The 20,419-nt window shown below is 38.0% G+C and overlaps 1 protein-coding gene across 2 annotated transcripts in view; it reads left to right on the forward strand.

Annotated features, from left to right (window-relative positions):
• Positions 1-20,419, forward strand: part of LOC103133600 (regulator of G protein signaling 7) — a 54,450-nt gene continuing 34,031 nt past the window's right edge. For both annotated transcript variants that reach the window (XM_016668002.1, XM_007545412.2), the window contains exons 1-2: positions 1-221; positions 2,192-2,310. In XM_016668002.1, coding sequence (XP_016523488.1) covers positions 2,233-2,310 — 78 coding nt within the window. In that variant the 5' untranslated portion in view covers positions 1-221; positions 2,192-2,232. The remainder of the gene's footprint in view (positions 222-2,191; positions 2,311-20,419) is intronic.

The following is a 20,419-nucleotide window of genomic DNA, read 5'->3' on the forward strand; positions in this document are numbered from 1 at the left end:
GACGCGCCCGCTCTTCTGAGCATCGTTTCGAGGGGACGAGAGCAGAGCCCGAGCCTGAACTGAACCACACACCGAGCGTCCGCCGAATGTTTGCTTCTTCCCGCTGCCAATGCACACCCCTCACATTCCTATGTCCGCCAGTTGACACACTGAACTTGAAGGACCAGGCTTCCAACCCTGCCGGGATTCAGGCGTCCTAAAGCGGGCAGCTTGTTTTTCAGGTAAGCCTCTCCCTCTTCTCTCCCCTCTTGTCCTCTCCTTCTGTCTCTTCTCCTTCGGTGATCGTGGTTCCAACTGTATTCACGCGTTGGTCGAGGGGGAGCGGATAATGACGGGACGCGGGTGTTATTTTACGGTTGCTGTCCGTAGTGCTGAAAGGGCATCGACACTTTGTAGTAAAAGCCCAATACGGCACCACTCTATGGCCTCACGGTAAAAAAGCAGGTCGCATGACTTCGCTCTTTGAATGTTACAAGGTGGCTCTTTCTGCAGACTACATCTCACAAGGATACCGTGAGTGTGTCAATGGGAGGGCAGAATAACAACGCTGCAGATGATTTTGCAAAGTCTTACTCATTTTGACAATGGCTGCCCCACTCAAATGGATGTTTCCAAGCTGCGCTGTAGAGTATGATACCTCCTCTAGGGACGGTGTGTTTTACTGTTGTTAGGGTCTTTGTCTCACCTTATCGTTCCTCATCTTTCCATTGCAAACATCCAGTCAATGTAATCTCTAATTACAAATGAAATGTTTCTGTTTCAGACTAACGCAGAAAACGAGTCCATATGAAACAGTGGCCGATACAACAATTATTTTAGGGTGAACTTTTGTCCTGCCCACAGAGAACTTTAACCACTGTCTCTATTTACCAAGCAGGGCTTTGTATAAAATCATTTTCTGACACATTTTCTGAAACGGTGTCATTGAAGCATTGTCAGTTTCCAGTATTTATAAGGTATATTATGTTTTATTTAATTGTCTTGAATTCATCTTTTCCATATGTCTGTAACTTCATGTCCTTTGAAAGAGATGCTGGAAAAAGTCCCAGAGTAATGTACTCATATGTACTATGAAGTAATGCACTGCTGCCTCTTCCCCACCTGTTGTTCTGCACTACCGTTCAGCTCGCTAATGCAAGGCTTCTGCATATTTCCCTAACACTAAGGGAGTAAAACGGACCAGTTTGCTGAGTTGGGGTTAAAACATAATTTAACTAAGTAAGAGCAACATTTGCAAAAAACTGCAGACTGGCTACCTGAGCAGATAACACAACTAATTAACGATTCATATTAGCTAGAGATGTACCGATCCAATATTTATATCTGGATCAGTCCCGAAAAAAAAGAAAAAAAGAAAAATAGATCAGTTATCGTGACAATGCGCTTGATAAATGAGGACAGATCTATTCCGTCTATTTCTATTCTTTGTGCTCTGAGACAGGTCATGCTATTTCTTTTACATCATGTTTAGAATAACTAATTGCACTTTCTGAACCATTTGAAAAACGGATTGTTGCTGTTAATTTTTTGCATGTTTGACCAAGGTAGCCTGTTGTTTTTGTCAATTTCTTTATGATTGGTTTGACATTTGCTGCTATACGAATTGCACTGACCGAACAAATTAAAGTTGTGTTGTTTTTAAATGTTTGACCTAGAGTGTTAAGCTATTGGTATATTTAAGAGTGCTCTAAAAGTGTAGTTATAAAATAAATTTGCCATTTAATACATTTATGTTTTTTTTTCTCTTTCTTTCTTTGTAAGTTCTATTTTTGCCGATGCTGAACCTAAGATACATGTATCAGTATCAAAAGTGAAAAAAGTGGATTGGCACAACTGTGCTTTTTTATTTTTTTATTTTAGCAACTATAAAAAGACGTAATGCTTTTCTGTTTTAAATACAAGTTCTTATCATGGTATGCGATTTTGTGCAAACACTGTGAAATTGGGGCATTTTTACCTCCGGTTATCCCACCTCATATCAGCCAGTGCCTAGAACATATGGGTTGCCGATGTCTGAGGGTCTTCACCTTCACAATTCATGTTAAAATGTCAAATGTGTTGAAACATGATCCAGCCCACAAGCATTGTTTATGATTCCCGTCTTGCCAAAGGTAGGCACGAGTCACGTTTGGTCGGCTGCTGCTGCATTGTTTCTCTGATGGGCCAAAATATCCCTGTCTGTCTACAACAGGAGCTCCTGACATTTCCCGTGGCAGATTTACTCAAAGGATCATGGCACAGACCAACATCAGCGGGCAGGGGACCAACGGGGTGGCGGATGAATCCCCCAACATGATAGTGTACAGAAAGGTAAGACTGGCGCTATTTTTAGCTCACTCTTGTGTGAGCATGCATGACTCTCTGGCATCAATTTTGCTTGATAATGAGCTGTGGCATAGAAACTGCAGATGCTTGTATCGGAACATAAGACACAGGAGATGTTGTCGTACAGTTGTGTTGATATGGAAATCCAGAAATATATAACATACTTGTATGGTTGTCACATTGTGATTTTTTTCTTGCGGGTTAACTAATGACGTAAAGGTTTCATACGTCTTAAATTTTGTTTTAAGAGTATCTGTGCACTGTAGAAAAATCCTGTTCAGTTTGGCCAGTTTTAGTTTTTGATGAAATGCAGTCCAGATTTCTTAAAAACAGTGGATTCACCCTTTAATTAAGCATGAATGTGGAATCTCAAGTCAGACATCGAATTGGGCATCATTTGCCAGCCGTGAAATGCTCTCTATTGCATTACAGCGCTGCCACTCTTTACAAGGAGGGGCTCACTCTGTAGCTCACAGAGCCTCCCCCCTAGACAGACTGGTGCCCTAAGCAGTCTGCTATATTTCTAAAATAAAAAAAAGAAATAAAGAAAAACTGCCTCTGCATGTATTACATGGCCAGCAGTTACCTAAATACATACACATATTTTCCATATTTTCCACTTGAATCATTGGATAATATTGGACAATGTCTTTTTCCCCTGTTATGCTGACATTAAGAGAACAGAAAGGAAGTCAAAGGGAATTAAAACATTTCTTATTACACTGAAAGTCATGTATTTCTTCACTGTTAAATATGTTGCTACATTAGGTAATTAAAAGTAGCAGAGAGAGTGAAATGGCCTCACTGCTGAGACACCTTAATCCGGCACTGCTCCAACACTGAACAAATTAATGAGATTTTAATCTGCATGGAAGATAACATTTGTTTACTCAAACCATGACAGCCAAATGCAGTTGCTTTATTTATATATATATATATATATATATTTATTTATACTATATTTAGGAGATTACTTACAGTACTTCTTGAAGGCGTTTGCATGTTTGCAAATTTTTCTCCCCGCTGTACAAAAGCTGTAAAGCTAGATTTAAGATTAACCTACAAATAAGCCATTTAGAAAATTGCTTTTGCTTTAACCGGGAGGGGTTTTAGTTCCCCAGTGGCATTGTCTTTGTGTGATGATTGGAATTTTTTTTTTTTCCTGATCTCCTAATGTAAAGCATGCTGTGTGTCTCTGGCAAATAAAAGCCAATGCCTCATACTTAAGTGCCAATGGATTAGAGCTGATGGCGACCTGCACATGTATTGAATACCAGCAGGAGTGGTTGTGTATGAGGATATAATTGCCTGTTTTACTTCACTCTTAGATGGCCCAATGAGGTGATCATTTGCTCCCTTTACTTGTGGGTGACTCAAGCAATGATTGGATTTCTTTCTTTCTATTTTCTCATCAAAAAATGCTCCCGCACAATGGGAAGAGGATGCACTTAGCATGATAATATAGACTGACAGGCTTTTTGTTTTTTTTTAAGGCACTCACACTGTGTTAAACAATCTCTATGCCAGTGTGGGACAAGAAGTGTCGCTGTGTTTGTCGCAATAGCAAGCGCTTGCTGTTTTAGAGGTCAAAAGTTTCAGAGGCTGGATTTGAGGAGACTGGTTTGATGGAATTAATTTAGTCAGTTTGGGATATACGACGCCTCTATAGGAAGACTGTTGTTACAATTTGCCTACAATACACACTATTAAAATATACAAAGTCATGAGGTTCTGACTGCATCCTGAATGAATATTGACTTGAGGTCCAGATATATAGATACATGTTATGTTTCTTATTTTGTCTCTCTATTGATCTGCACTCCTCGCACTTTTTAATTGTGCAGTTGAGTCGATGTGCAAAGAAGCAAAATTGAGGCTAACCCTGCATAATAAGACTGCGATTGAATTTTATATTATTTTTTAATTATAGTTTTGCAATGTCAGATAATATTTAAGTTTTTCAGACTGACAAAATAGAGTAAGAGACCAGAAACTATAGTGTGTGTGTGTGTGTGTGTGTGTATATATATATATATATATATATAGTCAGCCACTGTCTAATCTGATATCCCTAAATAAAACCTATTATGACCAGTTAACTTCAGAAGTCACCTGTTTAGAAAACAGCTTTGCTGCGTGTAATTTAATCTCCATATTTTTCAAATTAAGACCTCAGAGGTTTTTTGTGAACACAAGTAAAGAAGCAGCATCATGAACAACAGCAGAGAGATGAAATCTGGCAAGAAGTCCGCGGCATCTCTGGAGGACCTGCACCTAAGGTGAAAGAATCTGTTGACAAGACAACCAGTAATTAATCACGGCACAAATTTTGTCCTTTAAGGAAGAGTGACAAAGCTTTTGGTAAAAGAAAGCCTTTTTTGTTTCTCCTTAAAATATTCTGTTGTTCAAGTAACATGTGGAGATGATGATAAACATGTGGAAGAAGGTGCTCTGGTCAGACATGACTAAAATGTAACTATGTAACCAATCCGAATGTTTTGCGTGGCGGAAAAAATAACACTGCAGATCACACTGAGCACACCATCTGCTCCAAGAATCCTGCTATGGGGAAGACTTTTTTTTCTCAGCAGCAACAGGAAAGCTGATCAGTGTTGATGGGAAGATAGATGGAGCTAAACACAGGGTAATGCAGTAAGAAAACCTTTCGGATGCCTCTAAAGACTTGAGACTTTAGAGGCTGGAGGTTCACCTCCCAGTAAGACTACCGACAGTCCGCCAACAACTCGTGTAGTGTGCACTGGACATTACACTAAGGAAGAGCACCGGAGTTGAGCCTATTTTCATTCAGTGCCATCAACAGAAAGAAAAATAGACAGGAAGAGATGATAAAGCCGATAATTAAAATGAGGTAGATAGGTTTAATTTATCGTGCGATTAATTGATTTATCGTTTATCGCGACAGGCCTAGTTGTAGTGTATATCAAAGTATATTCATGTGGTAAAATGGCCCCAATTGAAGTTCTTACACTAAAACCGGCTGCGACTTTTAAGCAAGACTTGAACAGGGTCATTTCTTTGATGCTCTACATCCAGCTTAACTGAGCTTAAGTCATACTGCAGAGAAAAATGGGGAAAAGTTTCAGTCACTGGATGGTGATGCCCGATATCCCGAAAGCTTTGCTGGTCCTACAAAGTTTAAACTCAGAAAGGGTTGAATGTGTGTGCATTCCACGCTTTTTAAAGGTAATATACGTAATAATTCGATGACATCTGAAGGCAGTGAAGTGCACAACATTTTATTTAGGTTTTTTAGATTAAAGAGGGCTAAAAATAAGCACGCATACACATTTTTATGATATAAAATGCCAATAAAATGCATTTAAGTTTGTTGCTGTAACTAGATTGAAAATTAATAAATTATTTATTTTGAAAGTCTCTGTCTTATGCCTGGTGCAACAACATAACACCAGTTAAGGTGATAAGTTCCATCTGTCAAGTCATTAAGTTCACACTGTCAACTTTAGTTGCACTATGTTCTTTTGCTGCAAGTGACTGAAGGCTGATATTGACATAAAAATTGTCACAATTATCTCAACTGATTGCAAAACTACATAATAATAGTGACGGATTCAACTGTTGCATTTTTATCTTTTTTTGTACCAGTACAAGGTTTTTGTACAACACTAATTGTTTTAAATCAATCCATTCACTGTCTGTTTTCCTCCTTAACACATGCATTCAAATGGCCACCGCTCGGTGTTTCCCCCACCTCTCCCTCCGACACAACAGACTGAAAGACATTAAGCACAAAATCATAACACTGGAGTGGGCTTAACTGAAACTGCAATTGGACAAACACTCTCTGCAGACACGCGGATGCTGCCAAGACGAACAGGTGCTCCGAAGACTTTTCAGATGGAGATAGCTTGGCAGAGGTGATGCAACCCACAATGAGACGAGGTGAATTCTCAAGTGGGAAACACACTTTCAGGGCCCTGCTTTGCTGCTCAGACCTCCGGCACATCAATATCATAAGTACGCACCGAAAACACTGCAAGAAACATTGATAGAGAGCAACGAGCCACATCTACTACGTATCTGGTGATGTGTGAATACAGCATAGTAGCGGATGTGTTATGTAATATGAGCAGAGGGAGCTTTATGGTTGAGGACAGCAGATAGTGGTTTGATAGTCTTTCCACAGGGAGCATAACTACATCTGTTCACTTTCTCAGTCTTTCTTTCTCTCCCTGCTTCGTCCATTCCTCTACTCCTGTCATTAATGTCTAATGAAAATTGATATGTGTGTGTGTGTGCTTGGATGTTGACCTGCTTGCAGAGGAGATGAGTGCACAGATGTCAGTATGCATGGAGGACAAATGAGAATTGCTTGAATGCACTTAGGCAGTCTGAAAAAAAAGAGTAGTACAGATAAATAAACAAATACGGCTTTGAGCTGAATCTCTCTTTGAAGGACTGGCAATTCTGAAAAATTAATCCCCCAACAGTGTCAAGTGAAACAATAAACTTGAAGTCCCCTAAATTTTTAGAAGAAAAAATGTCAAAATAGTTGGCATCGACTGGATTTAATACCTGAATATATGATGCTGTTCCCCATTACTTACCATTTAAAGCCTCTTTTAATGTTAAGTCATGCCAAGTTGTCCTTTTTATGGGTCGTTTTATGCGAGCACCATAAATAACGCTGCGATGTGTGTGAGTGCTGTATGTAGGGCGAATGTTGCTAAGAGAGAGTTGTGAATTTTTTATGCAAGCCTAAAACAGCTTTGGTTCACAGCCACTCAGCATGAAGCAGGAACATCCTCTCTCACTTTGTGCGTGCGTCTGTGATTACGTCTGTGTCTTTGCATGTACGTGTCTGTGTGTGAGCACACATGTGCATTCGTAATCAAGTAAAGGAAGTTTCCAACGTTCTAATTATCAGATCCTCTTTTCAGAGTACCTGTCTGGATTTTTTTTTTTTGGCTCGTCAGTTTTGGTTGCAAAAGTAAAAACCTGAGATAATTCTTGATGTTAAATCTTCTAAAATTGTTTATTCAGCTATTTGTTGTTTGTCAAATGTTACTATTACTAGAAATGTAATACTTTTAACAACGTTTCAGTCAACTCAGATATAAGTTAATGTCAATCGACGTTGCTTACACAAAAAGTTAATTTTAGCTCTTGGGAAACGCATTATTCAAAGACTCAAAACAAAACAGAATAGATTATTAGGCTTGGCATATTTTTTGCAGTAAATTAGAATCTGATCATCCTCGGTGGCTTGCTAACTGACAGCTGAGACATCAGCCCATTCTTACTTACATCTGAGCTGCCGTAGGGTATCCAGTAATTGGTCCTCCAGCTGCCAGTTTGGATTCTATATTTGTCCAGAGCCATTAATCCTGCACGTGCTGTATTTATTAGTCTTGTTCCATTTTCTTCCGGTAAAAACACAGGGTATTATAAGTTTTTAATGTTGCAGTTAGTGGACCCAGTTGAGTAGTGTCTTGCATTTTGCTTAGGAAACTAACGTTATAATCGTAAATTTTTAAAGCTTCTACCTTGAGTTTATGGAAAATCAATAAACATGCTTTAGAAAGCAACCTATAGAGCAACATATTCTGATCAGTTTTAATATTTTTTTGCTAGTTAGCTTAAAATAATTATGTAATTAAGATCTATTTAATCAAAGACCCACTGAGATAAGGAATCTGTTGTTCCAGGGAGCTAAAAATGGTACCATAAAGATCATTTATAACTCTTTCGAGTTAAAAACAAAAGCAGAAAAGTTAAATGGAAGAACAAACAAAAATATCTATTACATAATTTAATTTAAAAAAAACTTTTTTGAAAACCATACCAACAAAAGGCAAACATAGTTCAATATAAATTCAAAACAAAACAATTACATTGCCTTCAGAGTATACCATTAATAATTTGAAGACAGATATGTCTCAAGAATTATATGTTGAAACTTATTCCAAATATGTGGCGTAAATAAGTTCTATGTTGAATATATCTATTTTTCTTGTTTCAGAATCTGTTGATATCTGTCAAAAGTTGCTCGTCCTCCATGCGTTTCACAAACGGGAGTTTTTCAGGTTGATTTGTGCGTCTTGTGATGCCAGTGACCCAGATACACACAAAGCATGATTGAGTGTTTCTCTGCAGCCTTTGTTTAAATGCATTGTGTTTTGGATTTTGTGAAATGCCGCATTTGGAAACTCCTATTTCAATACCCTTCTGTGTTTTATGAGAAAATACGCTAATGGATAGCATTTTTAAAGAACTTGCTGTCTGTGTTGTATTGTTCAGCCAATAACAACTATGCCTGAAAGAGTAGATAATACTTGTGCTGGACAATTAACCCTGTTAAATAATGAAATAAGTAAAAAATGTTTTTATTTTATTTATTTTTTTTTAGGCCTGACGTTATCAAAATACACAGCTTTACTCATGTCATTATTGTGACTTTTTGTTTCACTCCTTTGCAATAATTGGTGGAAAATTAACCAGACCCCAAGGGAAATATGCCTCAAATCATCAGCATGTTGTGTAGTCATGCCATTGCTTCCACTTTACATGAACAAATAAAATGTGACACGTTATGGCTGTACTGCTAATGTTGCATCATTTTCAATATTAAATTTTCTGTGCAGAGGCTATGAAAAAAATCCAGATGCTTACCTCCACTTTCAGACCGTCCTCCGTTCAAAAAAACTGTCTTTAATGTCATAAATGAATAAAAACACATTATCATTGTTCTAATTATTTCTGTCTGCAGATAGTTATTTAGATAACTGTTTTTCACAGATATAAACAAACGTGATGTGATTGCTGTGCTCTGGTTTTTGTAGCCAAGTTTGTCAAATTGTACTGACTTGTGTTTTTAAGCTACCAAACTGAGACAATCAAGAGCATGTCTATACATAACTACATAATCGAGACGTTAAGATGAGGGACCAGTTCTTCTTTTCTGTTTATATAAATTACCTTGGGATAGATCTAGGTAGGCAAGGGGTAACTTTTATGAAGACGGCATAACGATTTATCCAGCAACATTATCACTAGTAATAGGTAGAACCACTAGTTATGAAAGACTAAAGCTAAATATTGGTGTTTGAGGCCAAAAAGAAAATAACACAAATATAATCCTGTAAAATATGTTCATATCATATCATTTTTTATTTTTGCATGTGTGTGTATGTGTGTGTTGTGAGTCTGGTACCATTATTTTTCACTTTGTGTGTTCAAAGCTGAGCGATTGGAACCACTTACAACATTTAGCTACAATAGACATAGAAAGTTAAAGTAACAAACGTGTTCATGTTTTTATGATTAGATTTGTTGTCCCATCAGTGAGTGTAAGTAATGAGGCACTGAACAAACAGAGAAGACAAACCGAGTCATCGAGTCATAAATTGATTTGTCAATTGATTAGGTTAATGTGGAAAAGAGATTGTTTTGCATAGACAAAACCCTCAATCTCCTCAGTATCACTACAACACAGCCCAATAAACTTATTAAATGTACAATAGCTGCAAATCTTCGAGGATTATATAAATTGATACGTATGCATGATTCTGTGAAAAAAAAAAAAAGAGTTCACATTGTTACGTTTTATTACAATTTCAGATTAGCTTGTGTTGGATTTTATTTATTTTTTTTAAATGTTGCTCAGGTATCATGACCTAGACTCTTGATTAAGACGGTTAAAAATCTCGTTGAAGGGCACTTCCTTTGTATTTTCAATCTGCATCCATTGAACACCTGCTTCATCAGCCTTCCATGTTATCAACACAATTTCCAAACCATCCCACAGCGTTTATGACTCATAAAGCGGAGGGAACTGAATACATTTTCAGCGTTTTCTCAGTTAAGAGCCAGATTTGAGGGTTCTTGTAAAGCTTTTCTCCCTTGGTGAGCAATCAGAAGATCACAAAGACCAAGAGAAAATGGGAGCTTGAGGTGGAATGATCCATAATTGGCAGATCAGAGAGAGATCTTTGTATCAAGTGGAGCGCTTTGTGTGTCAGATTGTGAGCCAGGTGATTTTTTGCTTTGAATGTATGTAGATATGCATGTTCTCCATGTTTTTGAGAAAACAGATGATTAGAGGTGGATTAATGGTTGACATCACTAACCTGAGCTACAGTCCCTAGGAGTTATGTTATTTTTTCTGGAAGAAATGATAACTTGGCTGATGACACCATATTCTTACTACAATTTAGCTAGAATATCTTAGAAAACCTTGTTGTCATTTGCATGGGTATGAAAACTGTCAATCTCAAACTGGGATTCTTTAATCTTTCAAATCCATGATTTCCAGTCTCAAATCCTACACTAAAATCTGATTTGTCTGTTTGACACAGAATCATATATTTACAAACATAACTTACCTTATTATGAGATAAGTTACATCAGCAAAGGACTGATTAAGAGGCTGTCAAGGATTTTAGAAGATAAGGATCTTAATAAAAACTCGAGAAAAAAGTTATGATCACAGAGTTTTAAAAAAAATGAAGCATCATGTTTGCAACTTTTTTTCTAATTCAAGAGGCCTGAGAGAGGAAAAATTTATAATGTGCAGGTAAAAATGAGAAACAGTGAGGTTGTTTCAGCCCCGGGCTTTAATGTCTGGCCTGAAAAGGTTAGTTCAGGAACCTTAGGGGTTTGAAGGAGTTGAGCAAATCAGAATTGCTCAGAGTTCCTGTGGCGAGAAGCCGAGCAGCTTGTCCGCTACGGCCATTTTTGTAGTGGACAATTAAGCTGGCAGATGGGGTGAGATTGATTGCAGACCTGCTAGTATCACTGTGTATCTTAGTATGAATGTGCTTAGGAAGACACAGAGGGGGCAAAGTTGCTGGCAGCCATGAAGGTGAGAAGTAAAATTTTATAAATGACTATAACTGATGCAGAGAGCGAGTAAAGCTGCTGTTAGACACTGGGCAATGTGGTTGAAGGTATTCTGGGAAACTTTGGGAGGTTTGAATCTGTGAATGGTTAGAATAACCATAACAGAATGCAACCAGAGGTTACCAGAATGGTGGCTCTCTTGGATGTGAGAAAAGGGTGCAGATGTAGAATAGTCTGTAAATGGAAGCAAAGTGATTGCACGAAATTGTGTATGTTGGATTACAATGATGTTAAGAATAAACCCAGACTTTTAACCTGGTTGGTAAGAGCAACAGATGAAATATCAAGAAAAACAGAATTTTTTGTTGTTGACCCCATTAGCTTTTGGGATGTTGCCAGAGAACCTGGATGTGATTTGATTTAAGTAACGAGATCCGGAGAGGCTCGAGCACATAGCCTTGAGGTACGCCAGTAGATATAAGGATGGGAGAAACTGAAACGGCGTGAGTTTCATGATTTGAGGACTAACAAATAAACATAGTTTAAATAGATAGGATTTAAACCAAATCCTCTAGAAGAATAATAATCAGACTACCATTTCAGATTTTACCCCATGGCTACTTTGTCAGATATTTTTTTACAGTGGAAAGAAATTGAATATGCAAAGCCAAACCTTTTCAGAGAGACAGGTGCAGAAGACGGAGTGCTTTGGGGAATTAAAAAAAAACTCTAAACAGTGACATTTAAATACCATATTTGACTTGAGGGTTTCAATATGCCACCAGATTGTAGAGTAGATGACGGTTTATTTGGGTTGTTTCCTTCTTGTTTTAATTTGTTCCTTCAAGGCAATATTAAAATCCCATGAATACACATAAAGCTTGGCAGCGAAAGAATAATAGATAAAATGACATTATCAGCTCCATATTTTAACTGTTACTCTGTATCTTAATACTTCCTCTTTTTCTCATTTAGCAAAAACAACTCCTGAAACGCTTCAACTTGTTTTGGTTGAAGTTATAAATGATCCCTGGCTGCGAGCCAGAGCTGTTAAAGTGACAATCCGAAACCATTTGCGGAGAATTATTTTAATACTGTATGCCATTACAAGCCTGTTTCTAAAGAAGCCTGTTTCAATGTAAAGTTTAAATGAAAACAATTGACTTTCAAACATTACCTAGTAATGAAACAAAAGCAAGTTATAAAGTTAGGAAACGGAAAAACATTTTTGTCATGTGTGGTGGTTGAGAGGTGGTGAGGAGAGAGACGCAGAGACTCAGGTTGTGAGAGAAATGATGGATTTAATGAAGAGAGCTCAGACAGTCCAATACAGGCGGCACGGCAGAGAGTTGTTAGCACACAGCTAATTACCAGTAGCAACTGAAAGAAGAACGGACTGAAAACGAGAGCGGAACCAACACAGGACTTAACAGTACGACTGTGGTGGCAAGCAGAAAAATGACAGATCCGACAAGAGACAAAAACAACAGGTGGACTTAAATACACACGGGGTAATCAAGGGAACGAGACACACCTGGGAACAATCAAGGGCTGAGAGGACAACACAGAGACTCAGGGAAACAGGACTAAACACAGAAAACCCCAAAATAACTACAGAAAAACAAGGATCGTGACAATTTTTATATTACATGCTGATATGCGAGCAATGAAATATGTTGCTAACTACGTTTAGAAGTATTTTTTTTGACACAGATTACATCGAGAAATTCTCAGAGCGTTTTTTTAATTCAACCAAAACGTTTTTAAATGACCTTTTCCATATTATGTCAGTCTTTCTTGTAGTTCAAACCTGTAAGTTTTTAAGCATATCTGGCTGAGGAGAGCCATGATAACCGAGGATTCACACAGCTCTATAACTCCTAAATATTTTTCACATTTTGTCACATTACAGCCCCAAACCTTAAAGTGTTTTATCTGGATTTCATTTGACAGACTAACACAAATTAGTAGAATAAGTGTGGCAGGAAGATGATACTTCAAGTAGAAAATATCACAACATTATGTGGATTTGTATATTGTATTACTCTAATACTGTAAATAAAAGTCAGCATAACCCGAGAGTTCAGGAGTTACCTCATTTGTTTCAGTATAAACGTTTTCTGTAAAGGCCTCAGAGATTAATTTAAGAACATTAATGAACATCTAGCATCACAAAGACCAAGAAACACAGCGAGCTGATCAGGGATAGAGTTATGGAGAAGTTACATCAGGACTAGACTATAAAACAACATCTTAAGCTTCAAGCTATTCTATTTATCATCCGGAAATGGAAAACCTATAGCACAATGGCTTGCATAAAAAAGTATACAAAGTGTTCAGTCACATGAGCTGAATACAAATGCACACCCCACTTTTAATAGTTTTATTTTGAAAAAAAAAATGTTCAAAGCTTTCAAAAGGTATTAATATTTTCACATGACACTTTTTGAATGTTGGCTTACCAGTCATGCTTATGAACACTTGAGCAGATCGACCCTCGGCACTCGGGCGTGTCAGTGTCCTTGGGCAACATACTGAACCCAGATATTCGCTCCCATTTACCCAATAGTGTGTGTCTGCAGAGAAAACGTCTTTAAAGCTTCATCCAGACTTGAAAGAGCACAACAGCTCTGTAACGAAAGTGAGCTGCTACTTGCTTTAAGCCATTCCAGCTAAATACGTCTCCCACAGCTGGACTCTTTAGGCGTGTCTGTCAGGGTTACGTAACGGTGTAAGGAAGCTTGTGCATTCAGATAGAGGCTGACTCAGACATCGCCTTAGTCTAATCGTTATTTCAACTTGAACATTTTCTAAAAGATTATAGAAGTGCCCTGAACCAGATCTGCTAACTGCAAGCTCTGTCATGATGGTCTTAACGAGCACAGACACAGTAGGTCTGAAAAAAAGAAAGAAATAAAAACAACTTTATACAATGTACAGTGGTATTTTAAATTCACCTCTTCACATTAAGTGCACACTGTCTGTATATTCACTATTCACATAAAGATACTGATAATAAGTTCTTGCTCTCTCCTTGTTTATAACTCTGTCCCCACTTGCCTTACTCCTTCATTACAGCACACACCATCTGCAGCCAAACCGTGCCCATGCAGTCTCCACTTCTAACACACCATCCAGTCACTTCTTGTGAAGCTTTGCTCCTTCCCACACACCGTCAACAGTGTATAAATTCCCACTTGCCTGCTTGCCTCTATGCCTTGATGTTTATGGTGTTGTGTCTGTTTATTGTAGAAGCTTGGTGTGTTGTCTCCCTCATAGTTTCCAGGTATATATCTTAACTGTTCTGAAAGCAACTGCATAGACGTAGCTTTAAATGAGTGTATGGCATTTTTTATTTTATTTTTTTCTGTATTCCAGAGATTCTGAGCTTGCCATATAATGACAATTGCGCAGCAAGTCTTTATGAAACCGGAAAAAAGAGAAATCTTCACTCAATATCACACTCAAAGCAAGTTCTTGGTATTTAGATATGTCTGTCTTCCCGAGCTTGTAAAGACACTTCTCTCACTCACAAATTTGCCTTCCCAGTTTTCATCACTGTCTGTTTGTCACTGGCATTCACACTCTCATTTCTGTCTCTTTTATCCCCCTCCGCCCCGTCACACTCTGCCCCCCTCCCACCTTCATGCCCTCTTTTGTTCCATTTCAGGTCTTTGATGTTTCTCAAATACTGAAAAGATCACACTAACTTTCTCTCTTTGTTTCTCTCACGCTGTGCCCAACACACGTGTGCACTCTCGCCCTCCACTCCCACAGAAGCATCCATCTACCCCTCCATCACCGTGTCCCCCTCCTCTCAGATCCCTCGCCTCTCTTTGAAGTCATCAGAGCCCCGTGCCTCTCCAGTCAGCTTTTATCCTCACATACAGAAAAAGAGAGGAATGCATTTAGACTCTGCTGGAGTACAGTAATCTGTCCTCCTGTGTGAAGTGATTCACTTGTGACTCACAGCTTTATTGGGAGCTTTCCCTAAACAAACAACCATTGGACATAGCGTTTTCCGTCCAAATGGACTGTGGCTGTAACTGAGAATGCGAGCCTGATTGTGCCCCTGCAGCTTGGTGACCCTCTCCACAATGAGGTGTTGTTTTCCTAGAAGCAATCATGTCTCAGCGATTAGCCTGCCACGACTGAGTGCCAATTCACATATCCAATACAGCAGAAATAATAAAAGCCAAATCACTCCAAAGGGTACATTTGAAAATGGTAGAGACATACTGCATTTTCATCTTACAAAAAAAGACAGACTTTTGGTCTAAAATTGTATTTACATGCACCCTTAGCTGCAACCCACTGATTCTAACAGTTGCACTGTTTGTTAGTTAATATTAAAATGCAATCTAGTCTATGAGCCTAAATGCCATTTTGACTGAATCTGTTTTTGAGCTGGGTATTAGAAAAAAAACTGTTTTTCACATCTAGACAAATGTCTTGCCATACATTTTTTCAGTTAAATTCCAGTGGGAGCTGGGCTGCTGACTCACTTAAATAGCTCAACATCAGTAAAACCTAATGTTGCATGTTTTAAACTGATTTAACTCAGTAAATTTTAACCTAATAAATATCAACTTATGCATATTATGCAATCTTGGGGTGCAATTGACATTGAAACATTTATGTTTTCTTTTTCTTGTGGCATCCACAATGGCATAATAGTGATGATGGCACCCTGGAAAGTTATTCATGTTGTCCACATCACAGATAGATGAGCACATTACCTTTGTTTCCTTCAATAAATTGAAGACATAACACATATTGTACAGCAAAGATTAAAGGCCTAAACACTCAAATCTTTTTATGTTTGTGTTTGTGAGTTTTTTTCTTTAGAAAACTAGATTTTAGGTGATTATTTTTATGTTTTGAGTAAATATCCCAAACTAAATGAACTATGCAGCCAATATGACTTAGTGAATGAAAATAGACAGTTCCCTTCTTGGTTCTTGAGAACATTTACCTGGTTTATTGTGATCCTGGAAATTTCCACTAGTCTGTAGTAAAAGGGATATTTTTATATATTGTTTGTAATTTAATCATCTAATGCATAAAAAATAGTGTTGAAAGTTAATGATTAGCTATGAAAACGATAAATTAACACACACCTTATTGTATATTCATAACATTTAGTAAAAAAATTTAAAAATCACTAAACATAGCAACTTTAGAGAGTTGCTAAATTTCACTTTGAAAACATTATTTCATGTTATCTTCCTTTGTGGAGTAATATAGCCGGCAGCCAAAACAAAGCAACTCTACCACAACATTCATTAGTTGTTTGTCATTATTTCATTCCTCTTGGCTCCCAGACACTGACTGCTGAAAGTGCCTCAACTGCTAATTGAGAGATGGCATTCCTGTGGACACTGCTGCTGTGTGCAATGGTTGTGCTTTCTCCTGCCCTCTGTTTTGTTTCTGCTGTGGTATTCGCTGGTGGCTGTTTTGATCAGATTCCCAAGACCACAATGCCAGCCGTCTGTCAAACACAATTATCTCATAACACGTCCACGATGTGTCCAGAACCCCTTTAGCTTGCAAAATGGCAGAGCATGATTGTTTATACGCATGCGTTAGCAAACATCTGCCCATTTCAAAAAGAGGACTGTGCAGTCTGTGAAAGCCTGCACAGCAATATTCAAGCATCTTTCTCCAGAATATTTTACTTATGAGTACACAGATACAAAGTGTAAAGGCTTATTCTTTTTGTACTTGATCATATTATGCAAGGTAGGGTTGTTTATACTTTATATGGCTTCTGTTATTTTATCTGCTACTTTTCTACAACTTTGATATTGTTACATTTAAATTTTTTGAGATGAAGTCACATGAGCTAAGATTTAAGGGTGGAGGTTTGATAAGTTGTTTTTAGGGGGATTGCTCAGGTCTGCTTAGCTCATCATAGGAGCTACTTCTCAGTGCAACACTCCTAGGAATGGTTGTAAAAGGCATCATGAAAGAGACACTGTTGTGATGGTGTGGTGAAGGCAACAGAGTAGGAAAGAGTAGGAACTTCATAAAGAAAAAAGAGGCCAAAGTTATGGCGTTAAATTGTGAAGTGAAATTGCAGCTTACAGCATTTTAGCACTTACTAAGGTAAAAAATAATTAAATGTTGCTTTGTTTAGCCTCCAGTCTTTCAAATAACTAAGACATACGAAAAAGGTAGTAAAATTACAAACCATGCTTTTCATGTAGGGCTGTTGTAAACAACTATTTTAGTCATTGAGTAATTTATCAATTATTCTGACAATTAATCGAGTGATTTACAAATCCTTTATTGGTAAATCAGTACTTACTATTAATGCTGCCATAATAGCAGCATTGATATCGGATTTCAACATTGGCCCAAAGGCTCACAAAGACACTTATGTATTCATCTTCAGTCAAATACATACATGAACAATCGCTTTTCCCAGCCATTTACAGCTTTTGTGTCCATGGGCGCAATGGAATTTGACTCCGTCGTCGCAAACATAAAAACATCTGCCACCCATTTATTGTGACCGAGATGATGGGAAATGTATTTTTCGGTTCATCTGTAAAGCTATGCTAAGCATCAGCTGCAGCAGCCGCTGTGTTCTGTCTGCATGTCTCCGCTCCACCTGTATACCTACACCCGACGTGCACTTCACCGCAATTCTCTCCCAAAAAACAGCAGCTCCCCCGAAAAACGACAAAAATATATTATTATCAATCAATGAAATCCCCCCACATGCCACAAACCGAATTTGAAAATTTAGCATTCATCGACAACTCATAGGCAGAAGTGACAGGGTTGCGCAATAATAATAATCACCTGGGTGGAACACAGTATGCTAAATAGTAAAAGATAATTTAATGAAGCTTCGAGGCAGATAATTTGCATTGAGAAATTTTAATAATCAACGTACTCAAATCATTTGAGGAATTGTTACAGCCCTACTTTAATGTTAAATGGCACATCCAAAGGAGCAGGAAAAAGCCAGTTATTAGTAAACCCTACATCCAGTTGCCTCATCCAGTATATACATTACGCATTTTAGTCTTAATACCTGCCTGTACTATCCAAAAATATACGTAATTAAATCATTGTTTTGCAGTCTGTGATATTTACACCTACAATATAACTATAGACAAATCTAATCTTCAACCAAAACAACAAAACTTTTACACCATTTAACACAATCTGGTTCTGTTTTCTCCAACAGACAAACTTAACATGCTGTACTCTATGTTCACTCTAAAAAACAATAAGTAGTCACACGTTGATATCAGTGCTTATTGTCACCCAGTAAAACCCAGTCAGAAGAATAACATTCATGTCACCAATATTCTGTACAAAAACAAGAAAAAAAACATTACTGTCTACCCTTGAAAGGATCAAAAAAGACAAACAATACTTGCAAATGTGCTGAAAAGTGTCCTTCTGTTCCTTGCAGAGAACTGACTGGATGTGTTAGCAATTGCTTTCCTCGCTTGTGTCAGCAGACCCCTGTGAACATGAAGTTATCAGTAGTGGAGATTGAACAACACGACAGTGTGAAGGTGACAAGATATGCTATTAATAAAGCCTTCCAGTATGAGCATATGAATTGAGACAATTTGTTTTCTGCCTTGGTTTCCTGGATATGGCAGCTTAATCTTTAAAGTTGTCCATGTTCAAACAATCTTAATCTTGTTTGTGAGGTTTTTTTTTTTCTATTTTGGCTTACTATAAGGACCACTAAATGTTTAATCATTCCTATCCTGTGATCTTTGAAAACATCTACAGGACAATTTAAGTCTGTATTAATGATTTCTTCAGGCTGAATCACTTCACATATATTTAGTTCTCAACCATGATCTATCATCCATCATGTCCTCACTCGGCGGTTAAAGTGTCACTTGCTTCAAACACTCTGCCATTATTGGTTTATTGTCTATACTGAGTGATATGTCCTCTGATGTGCATGGGTGCGAGTCCTGTCGGACACCCAGTCCTTGTCTCGATTCTGCAGACAGGAGAAGGCAGAAGGATGTCAGCCTGCCAGTATCCAGCTGCTTCTCGCCTATTGATATTCTGGGCACACAGAGCCGTCCCGAGTGTCTGTTGCACGTGCCAAGGAGGAATGTGGGAAATGAAGGGATAGTGAGTCCCACTCTTTCTTTTGTTGTGCAGACCTAAAAATAGACCGCATCCTGTCTTCTTTTCCATTCCACGTGCATCTCGGTTTCCATACCCAGCTTCTTTCCCTGTTTTTTTTTACTTCCCTATCATCCCTATTTCCTTGTCTCCCTGTTTAGTCTACGTGAATATAGTTCCTGGTGCCCTGAGATAAGACTCCTCAAGCGTAATGCCAGACAGTTTGAAAACTAGCTTGCACACATTCCTTGAAATAGGATTAACTACATGGTTGCTTTTGCTTGCCAACACTGTATTGCCTTTGCCAGTTTTCCACAATAAACCACTGTAAAGTAAATAATCAATGTCATTAAGAGGTGCAAAAATCAATGTTAACAGTGCTGTAGATCTGTATATGAGCAAATGAGGTGTGTGCACGAGGAACCGAGCAGCCACAAACGACAGGTTAAGCCACTGGGTAAATTGTTAGAAACATTTGTGCACGATTCATCTGTATCAGGCCTCTCATATTATTATCTGCTAACTTATGATAGAATACTACTGAGTGATAAAATCATGGTGGGTGGGCAGGAGGGATATGGGCTTTCAGTGGATTATCGAGCGGATGGCTAACCTTGGCTTAGTCACTGCGCCCACTACCCGCCCACCGAGAAAAAGAGAGTGAGATGAGGACGATGAGAGTGGCCTCGCCCTTTAAACAATCACACCAATTAGATCAAAGTGGATTTTGAAAAAGACAGTAAGAAAACAAAGTCAGCTAAATAGCAGCGTCAAGATGGGAGTGAAAACAGAAATTCTTCAGAACATGTGCAAGCAAAGATTGTTGAGTTTTGTTTAAGTTGTAGTTAGTTATTAGTAAATTCAAGAGACCTTGGGCAAGCTGGTGTTTAACTTACTTAATTATTTAATTGATACGATTATTATACTTATTTAACACACTCTTTCATCCAAAGTCTTAGTTAAACTTGTATTCACACATAGATAATGCTTATTCATGACAATGTGGACTCTCAACATGTAAGCTGTGGATTTGACTGTCTTAAATAAGAAGATAGGCAAAATACTTCTGAGTTGAATTAACTCTACTTCAGGTATTCAACTCCTCAAATACTCCTCCAGAAACAGGAAGTTTTTATTATTATTATTATTTTGTATTTTT

The sequence above is a fragment of the Poecilia formosa genome, unplaced genomic scaffold (assembly GCF_000485575.1).
Source record: "Poecilia formosa unplaced genomic scaffold, Poecilia_formosa-5.1.2 Scaffold12, whole genome shotgun sequence".
NCBI classification, from domain to species: domain Eukaryota; kingdom Metazoa; phylum Chordata; class Actinopteri; order Cyprinodontiformes; family Poeciliidae; genus Poecilia; species Poecilia formosa.